The sequence below is a fragment of the Sinocyclocheilus rhinocerous genome, unplaced genomic scaffold (genome assembly GCF_001515625.1).
Source record: "Sinocyclocheilus rhinocerous isolate Xijiao unplaced genomic scaffold, SAMN03320098_v1.1 scaffold1413, whole genome shotgun sequence".
Classification (NCBI taxonomy): Eukaryota; Metazoa; Chordata; class Actinopteri; order Cypriniformes; family Cyprinidae; genus Sinocyclocheilus; species Sinocyclocheilus rhinocerous.
This window is the reverse complement of record NW_015639297.1, coordinates 1,222,621-1,232,113: the sequence shown is the minus strand read 5'-3', so window position 1 is coordinate 1,232,113 and position 9,493 is coordinate 1,222,621. Positions and strand designations below refer to the sequence as shown.

Genomic DNA, 9,493 nt, shown 5'->3' with positions numbered 1-9,493 from the left:
AGCTACTTTATGCAGGCTGTGTGCATTTTACTGTGGACTGACTGTTTTGAAACTTAAATGGTAGTTAAATAGCCCCTAGACCTCAGTTATCGTGAAAAAGCCAGGAAATTTCAGTTTTGACAATATGGGACCTTTAAATGAACATCAACTGCTCTATGCTTTACAGTTTATCTTCCCTTTCTCTCTGCTTCTCTTCTCTCATGTTCTCCCCATCTCTTCAGCTCTTTTCTTAGTTGAATCCTCTACTAATCTGTCTTCATTTCTCTTCCTTCCACGGCCGATTCTATGAGTGAAGTTTCCACTCTCACTCATCATTACGATAAGCACATTCAGGTGCAGTGCACTGTGAAAAATGTGCAGCCTCTGCCTTGACACATTTACATTCACTGACTCTTAATGTGACATAATAAGAGTACATTAAAGCCCCTGTCTACGCATCAAAGAGAAATGACACTACTGCTCCAAATGGGAAACAGCAGCTCCCAGACTAAGTTAAATGAATTGAATAAGCTCTATGACTAGCCATAATGTAGCACTTCCCAGACTGAAAGGAGCTGTGTAACTTTACCTCCAGCATTCCTTGATCTCCCGAATCTGAGAACTATCACTTAATGATTTCCCGTCATGCTATTAGGCTTGTAATTTGCTGCTCGGCTTCGTTAAAGGTGACATGGGGCAGGCTTTTAACACACGCCGCAAACAAAGCCGGGTAATGCGCTTTCATTAGGGGAAATTAACATGGCACCGGGCTCCTTCATCATCTTAACGTTGTTGCAGATGAACATTAACATGTTTGTCATCGGCCATTATGTTTCAGTGCCGCTTGGGATCACCTGCTCCAGAGAATGTGCAAGACTGCCAGTCTGAAATCCAGCTGTGGTGTAATCGAGACTAAATTGTTTTTTCTTGTTTAGACCTCAAAAGCCTTTTAGCAACATGTCTTACTACTTACTACTTTCTTGAGGCAAATGCAATCTATCAGGCGAACAAGAAGAGGAAAATTTGTCTTTTGAATTGGCTATAACAAATACCTGAATGCATCAGCATGTGCTCTTTTGCATTTTGTTGAGGCTGCTGAAAAAAAAATTATTCACTTTGTCAACATGCAAAGAAGCTTTTGCCCCGTTTACTTACTTGTCTGGTCTGCCAGGGACTTGCAATCGTAAACGGCACTTGTTGGCGCTCTGAATTTGGTCCTCCTTGATGCGGATCAGCCTTTGCAGTGCCAAACACCAGTCTTGTGCAACAGTGGTGTTCAGATTCTATAAACACAGAAAACAAAGACAATTGTGATCCCAGCCAACACGGATGTGCTTTAAGACCTTGATTTCACACTGGACATTAAATGGTGACCCAACACTGTACCAATATTGTATACGCTGCGCATTTATATTCTGATTAGATTGTGGGTAGGAATTAGTCATTTGGAGAAAGGCCAATGGTATGGTTATGGTCAGGAAACCATGCAAGACAAAGCTCTGTTACTAACACTCAGATGTAAAAGAAGCAATCTAGCTGTTTATGTACTGGTTTAGTGACTGTCAAGCCATCAGGGGAGCTGTCCTGATTTGAAAGCAGCCTTGTGCTATGTAGACCTGCTGTTCAGAGCTATCTCCCATCTGAACATTAACTCCGGATCAGATTATGAAGGTTTCCCCATGCTGTCGTCCAACTATCAAGCGGATGCCATGATAATCAATTGATGATGTTGCCGAACTTTGATCTCAATTTAATTACGTTGAAAACTCTGTTACCCCAAAATCTTCCATCCCTAGATGGCTGTATCATGTGTGACTAATACTGCTTTTGTTTTGCTTTTTATTGTATTCTACCATGATCTTTTCATCATTCTTGGACACTTGGGCATTTTCATAATGAAAATTCTGTTTATTTATTCAAAAACACATCTGATCTTATTTTTTAAATTCATATATGTACGTGAATATACACATTAACTTACAATACCATTCAAATGCTTTGGGTCAGTAAGATGGGTCAGTTAGGTTCAGTTTTTTCATTTTATGTTTTGTTTTTTTGAAAGAAACTGGAACTTTTATTCAGCAAGGACATATTAAATTGATGACAGTAAAGACATTTATAATGCTACAAATATTTCTGTTTCAAATAAATGCTGTTCCCTTGAATTTTCTATTCATCAAAGAGTCCTGAAAAAATGTATCATGTTAAGGGGCGTAACATTTCCGTCACACGCTTGAGGTATTCGGCCAATCACAACGCACTGGATAGCTGGCCAATCAGCGTACACCTCGCTTTTCAGACAGATGAGCTTTGTAAAAATCGACACGTTTCAGAAAGGCGGGGCATAGAGGAGCAACAATAATGTACATTATGTGGAAAATAATGTGTTTTTTTAACCTTAAATCGCATAAACACATTGCATCACACCAAATACACAACATAATGTTCTTTTTAGCAACGTCATATGACCCTTTTAAAACTTTGGTTCTTACATTGCTAAGGACTTAATTTGGACAAAAAGGTGATTTTCTCAATATTTTGATTTTTTTGCACCCTCAGATTCCGGATTTTTTAATTAGTTGTATCTCGACCAAATATCGTCCTATCCTAACAAACTAAAAAATCAATGGAAAGCTTATATATTCAGCTTTCAGATGATATGTAAATCTAAATTTTAAAAAATTGACCCTTATAACTGGTTTTGTGGTCCGGGGTCACATATATTTAAAACATATGAAATGTATAATTTATTTATTTATCACAAACTTCAGTTTATGAGCCATTTTTACAATTACTTTTAACTAACTCCGCCCAATGGTGATTTTTAATGTATAACATCAGTTCCCTTCAAGTTCCCACTTAAGGGTTCAAAGACATCATGGCCCACCGTACATGTAGTAATGAAGAGTATTTACCTGGTACGTTCCCTGTAAAGTCCCGACAAGCAGAGTGACCTGTTCTACCAATGAGAGGTCATGCTGCAACTCCTGCAGTTCCTGATACAGACGGGGCGGACCCAGAAAGATACTTCCTGTCAATCAAAAATAACCAGCTTCACTTATCCAGTACTTAAATTTCACACCATGCTTTATCAGAGCATGAACCCCGGAGTGCAAAAAGCACCTGCAATCCAGGGTACTTGAAAGCTGAGATGGTATTTCTGTGGATATGGGTAAGCCGTAAAGGTGCTGAATCATTCGAATATGTAATCGAGTCAGGACGGCCCGGTAAATAAAAGTCCCGTAAACTGATGTTTGAATAAGTACAGCGGGGTTTTTTTTACTCAAGAAGCACTGTCTGTAAAGACTATGTTAATGTTTCTGTGTGTTTGAAGAGTGGAGAAGAGTCTTAACATTTGCCGTCTACTTGTAGCCAATATACTTTTGTACGTTTCAAATATACTGTGCATAGCAGTTCTTTTATCTCATGAAATTTGGGCCAAATGTATTAAACAACAAGAAAAACTGTGCGCCTGTATAGCTACACTTTATAACCTGTAAGTGTAAATTGATGAAAACGTAATTTATTGTCTCAGATGCGGCCATTCTAATGACAGACAAAACACCTGTCATTCGCTCGTCAAAAACCTCGTTAACTCCATGTGAGCATGATTTTCAGAAAATGTTAAGTCCAAGTGTCTGGTCATATATAAAGCCAAAATACCAACTTTGACGACGCATTGTTTAATTATTGGGGAAACATTTTTTACTTATCAAAACTGTGCCGCGGCAGAAAAAAGGTTGGGGAACACTGCTCTAAGTTCTGCTTGAATATTTGCCCAAATGCAAATCGAAACAAAATCAAACGCCTTAACTTTTAAAGACTTGGGGTCTATGACAAAACTTTCATTTGTCAATACTCTCCAGTAGCGCCACTAACAAAGAGAATCGATACCGAAGACAGATCGATCTCCCATTGTTTGTGTAGCCACACCGGTTAATGCTATAGGGAAGAGAAGCAGAGTATAAAATGAAGCCATTTAGAAATATGAAGCCCTTTAAGGGTGACGAAACGAACGCAGGTGTCTCATTAGATGTGAAATGTACCATCGATTTGAATCCTTATTCACTATTTTGCGGTCTCCGGTCTCTGCCTGCAGAATCAATAGCCGGGGTGAATGTGCTCTACGCGTCCGACCAATAGCCCAGGAATGAGGAGTGTAATTAAATCCCGGAGCTGGATGCGCAGACCGCAGGACTGTCTGGCCTTTCAGCACCTCCACATAATCAGGTGACCTGTGTGCAGAATTGGGGCAGCGTGGGCATTTGTTGGCCCCCAGCTCAACCTAATTCTCGAAGTAGTGCTGGAAGGTCTGTCAGAGATCGCGCTCTGTCTCTGACACACCATTTCCCTCTCTCTCGGTTCTCTAAACCTGTCTTTGTGACTTTCACTCTCTGTCTAGGCTTCCATCCACTTCTCTCTACACCTCTACATCTTTCTCTCATTGTTTTGTCTGTCTCTCTCTAACCTTTAGAAATTTAATAGGGTCTTCAACTCACACAGCCACAGAGACATCTGTCACTGGCACAGCTTGATCAATAGCAGGCACATTTGAATAAAAAAAGGCACATTGAGCCCCTACAGCGCAAGCTGGCAGAGTCGACGTGCTCTTCTGGTTGCTGTGGCAAGGCCTTGGGCAGGCCTACAGGTTTGTGGGCTCATGGCCCACCTTGGCCTCAGGTGAATGTGCTGACTTGTAATCCAGACTAATCCAGTTGGTGTGCCGGGATCTGGTTTTTCGCACTATGGCATGGTAATCTGCCATTTCCACTAGTCTATCTCTCTCGCACACATTGTCATATGTAAACTGACACACGCGCTGGGCGGCCGCCAATGGAGCCCTATGCAGGCACAATACGGAAGTCCAAAGCCTAAAGTCAACAAAGCTGTTGCCAGAAGGGCAGCTCAAATCTGGATTTCTCATTCAAATCTGTGCTCTTTAACCGACATCAATACACCGAGTTTAACCGAGTGCTTTTACGCGTATAATTTTAGCAAGGATCTGTCTGGCACGTTTAAACTAATCGAAAAATGATGTGCATGGCCGCTGAGGAAACAATACTGTGATAACGTCCAGAGACCATAGTGTGATGCCAAATTAAAACTACAAAGTAAATATATAAATATAAATGTAGCTATTAAATGTAGATATTTTATCAATCAAAATATGCACAATTCATATAAAAAATACAGCAAGTAAAAAATTATATAAAAACAATATTTAGAATATCATGATAATTATTTTTTATAAAAACAACAACAATAATAACAAATGATTATTATTATCATAATTTATCTTAAACAACAATATAAATAAATATTACATAAAAATGTTATTTTCTTGTTCTTCTAATAATAATGATTAATTATTATTAATAATAATAATAATAATAACAGCCTAGAATAATAGTCTAAAAATATATATTATATTATATATTAACATTATATTAGATGCATTATAATATAGTTTCTTACAACAATCTAATAATAATAATAATAATAATAATAATAATAATAATAATAATACAAAGGTAACACTTTAGTATAGGGACCAATTCTCACTATTAACTAGTTCCTTATTAGCATGCCTATTATTAACATATTTTATAGTTAATTTATTGTAATTATTTATTTTATTTATTACTGTTTATTAGTGCTCATAAAGCACATATTCTGCATGACCATATTCGACATCCCTAATCCTACCCAATACCTAACAACTACTTTACTAACTATTAATAAGAGGCAAATTAGGAGTTTATTGATGCAAAATCGTAGTTAATGTTTAGTTAATAGTGAGAACTGGATAATAATAATAATAATAGTTTTAAGGCCCGTTCACACCAAGAACGATAACTATAAAGATAACTATAAAGATAACTATATTAGCGTCCACACCAGCGAACGATATTGTCCGTTTATTCTAAGTGCATACTTGTCTACTGCTTGAAATTTTCGAGCTTGTTACAGCAGGACTGATTATGATAGGCTGTCAATTTTTTATCATTCATCAGCTGGAGAAAAATCGTTTTGAAAGTAATTCCAACGATATTGTTTCTCTGTGTCTTTATCGTTATAGTTGTGGTGTGGGACTTCTCGTTCTTGGTGTGAACGGCCGTTTTTTCTTATATCACTCATTGACGTCCACATATTTACTTTGTCTAAATGGCAGAAGTCTAGAAGCAGAATTTTCCAGCAGGATAAATAAAGATAAAATTATGTCAGAGTATAACATCACTATACAGTACAGTATGTCTCCATTAGGAATACATTCTCACCCCTCCAATACAAGTGCTTGTGTATAGCTCCCCCATCAGTGGGCAGGTCCCATCTCATGGTTCACAGGGGCCTCTATGATTTGAAGCATGCCACTGTTTTGTGCTGCTTTACAGTGGCAGCAGCAGAGGGTCTGCCTTTTCCTGGAATGTTGGTCTATTCCATCAATAAATTAGGGCACTAGGGCCTGCAGCAGATGAAAAATGAGTCAATTTTGAGGTACGCTGGGGGAGCATGGGATCTGGTTTGGACAAGGAGCCCCATGGAGTGACATCACAAGGGAGGAGAGACGTGGCGCGGACCAGGCAAAACAGGCTTATATGTCTATGTGCTGCTATAAATAGCTGAAGATGACACATTCAGACACAGTGAACCAGACTATGTCAAAGGTGTCTGGAAAATAGTGATTAAAGTGGCAACTTCTTGTTACATAACCAGAAGTGTGTGCTAACAGTGCAAAGAGATTCCTGAATAGAGTAAGAGAAGAGAGCGACACAGTCTGCCATTTATCTCTACACAGTAAGAGATACCGAAACGGATCCTCACCAAGTACAGACTCCGTGACCAGTCTAGCCAAAGAAAAAGGCTTTGAAAAGAAGAAAAATTCTGTGGCACACTATGAGACTGGTGAGAACTTATCCTTCACTGTGACCATTTTAGATATATAAGAGAGATGTATGTAGAAAACAAAAACATATTCCACATTTTATTTTATGTTATACTGTTATTATAATTTGTTTTAAAATAAAATAAAATAAAATACTGTAAAGACTACTTTTCAAAAGTTTGGGATCATTACAATTTTTTCTGAAAGTCTCACCAAAGCTGCATTTATTTGATCAAAAATACAATAAAACAGTAATATTGTGAAACAGTATCAATAATTTAAAATAGCTGTTTTCTATTTTAATATATTTTAAAACAATTTATTCCTGTGATGGCAAGGCTGAATTTTCAGTAGCTGTTACTATTATCACATAATCCTTCAAAAATCATTCTAATATGCTGATTTGCTGCTCAAGAAACATTTCTTATTATTATCAATGTTGAAAACAGTTGTGCTGCCTAAACTTTTTGTGGAAAAGGATTTTTTTGTTAAATGGAAATTATTTGATGAATACAGGGTTATTTGATGAATAAAAAGCTCAAAAGAACAGCACTTTTTTGTAACATTATAAATGTCTTTACAGTTATCTTGACAGTTTAATGCATCTTTGCTGAAGAAAAGTGTTAATCTTCTTTAAAAAAAAAAATCTTACTGGCCGCTAACTTTTGAATGGCAGTGTATAGAAAAATACAGCCTTTATATTAATAAAATAAAACTAAAACATTTCTTAAATATTTATTATATATTTTATCCTGTCACTATTTTTTATTTCTTGTATTGATTATTTGGCAATATTTCATGTCAAACAATCATGCCAGTACTTTAAACTGAATTGAGGGATATGGAAATGAGAAATAGGAAGTTTTAGGGAGGCTACTGCTGAGTTATAAAACAGCAGGAAAAGAACAAAGGTAGATAAATTGGACAGAACACTGTTTTATAATGATTTCAGAGAGAAATAAGGTATAGGGGGCATAATAGGTCTTCTACAACTCCTGCCCGCGAGCTGTCTGCTAGGCCCCAGCATTAAACATCTTCTGTCATCTAATTTCCTGGCTCCCCTGTGTGCACAATCCAACATGGGTGTTCCATAGACGACAACATTAATATTTCAGCTCGGAAAGCAAAAGGCTTAAACAGCCAGAACCTGTACATCCTGATAACACTTTGTACCTGGAGCTCTGTCAGCATATTTATCTTAGTGCCCCACAATTGCTCTTTTCCTCTTCCTCGTCTTCTAACTCAAAACCCAATAATGTTTTGTAAGAGTGTTCAGCCCTGACTCCAATCTCCTGAACTTGCTTTCTCTGATTGGGAGTGGAGATGGAAATAATGCGTCAAAACTGATGACAGCACGCTGAATATGTTTGTGGTCTATCAGACAGTGAAATAAGATTGCTTAGAGTGCGCCTCTGTTGTTCTTATCTACCCTGCCTGAGATACACTCATCTGCAGAGGCCATAACAAGGTGCATTGCTCACAAGAAACGGTCAATTAATTCAAAATGTCTTGGAGACTCACATCAAGGATGTGTGTTATCTGATTGTTTAGAAAGTAGCAGTGGCAACAAAGTTGCCATTACCCGATCCCGAAGAGCCGCCTGAGCGCTTGACGCCTCTGAGCTGATAGAGAGTGTCCTTGGTCTGGGAGCCCTCTTGACCCACTTCAACTACCTGGACCTGCTGCAAGGGGGCGCTCCACTTCAGGGTGTACTTGGGACCTACTGGAACCAGACTGCTGATGTCAGGGGGGCCCCTGGTGGTGATAAGAGGATCAACATGTAAAAATGCTTGCGCATAATTATAAAAACAAGGAACATGACAGATCACAAAAGAGGAAAAGGGATTTATAATTTGAAACAATTCTGACTCAAAAGCTGCCAGTAAAATTCACAAATAATTTAAAAAAGGCAAACAATGCACTGAATTAAACTGACTGAAATAGTATTCTCTTGTAAAACACTTTCTAATACTCCTCATTTTACTTATGAAGAATCTTATGAAGATTGCTCAACAGCAATCTGTGTGTGTTGCTTCAAGAAAGGTGAATATACATCAGCTGTTCTATTTTCTTAATTTTTTTTCTTAATTTCCTATTTTTTATTATTTTGCTGTTTTTATTGCTCTTGTTGTTTAATTTCATGATTGTGTGGTTTCAAGGATATTTATCTTCACAAGAGAACTTGGAACTCTCAATTTCAAGGTTTTTAATGTTGTTGTTACGAAGCAGTAATTTTCCCATGCTTTTGGTATAATAAAACTTGTTGGATTTGTACTGGTCAGACAAAGTACAGGATGAAGTTGTGTCTAAACACAGTCCAAATGAAGTAGGGATGAAGTCTGAGCTTTAAGCATATGCAAATATTATTTAATAAACCCTGCTTAGTTTTTATATTCATCAATTCATCTCTTGCTTTCTGCCCTTCCCTTCCCCATAAAATTACAGTCGACCCACTGATGTCACATTAACTATTTTAACAATGTCCTTACTAGCTTTCTGGGCCTTGAACATGGTAGTTGCATTGCTGTCTAGGTGGGGTCAGAAAGCTCTCGGATTTCATCAAAAATATCTTAATTTGTGTGCCGAAGATGAACGAAAGTCTTACGGGTTTGGAACAACATGAGGGTGAGC

At 37.7% G+C, this 9,493-nt stretch overlaps 1 protein-coding gene across 1 annotated transcript in view; it reads right to left on the bottom strand.

Moving 5' to 3' along the window:
* The window catches only part of LOC107751159 (rho guanine nucleotide exchange factor 10-like protein), a 58,369-nt gene that overhangs the window by 7,345 nt on the left and 41,531 nt on the right, over positions 1-9,493 (bottom strand). Inside the window, exons 17-19 of the mRNA XM_016566787.1 lie at positions 8,445-8,617; positions 2,895-3,010; positions 1,135-1,262 (exon numbers count right to left, since the gene is read on the bottom strand). Of these exons, the coding sequence (XP_016422273.1) occupies positions 1,135-1,262; positions 2,895-3,010; positions 8,445-8,617 (417 nt within the window). The remainder of the gene's footprint in view (positions 1-1,134; positions 1,263-2,894; positions 3,011-8,444; positions 8,618-9,493) is intronic.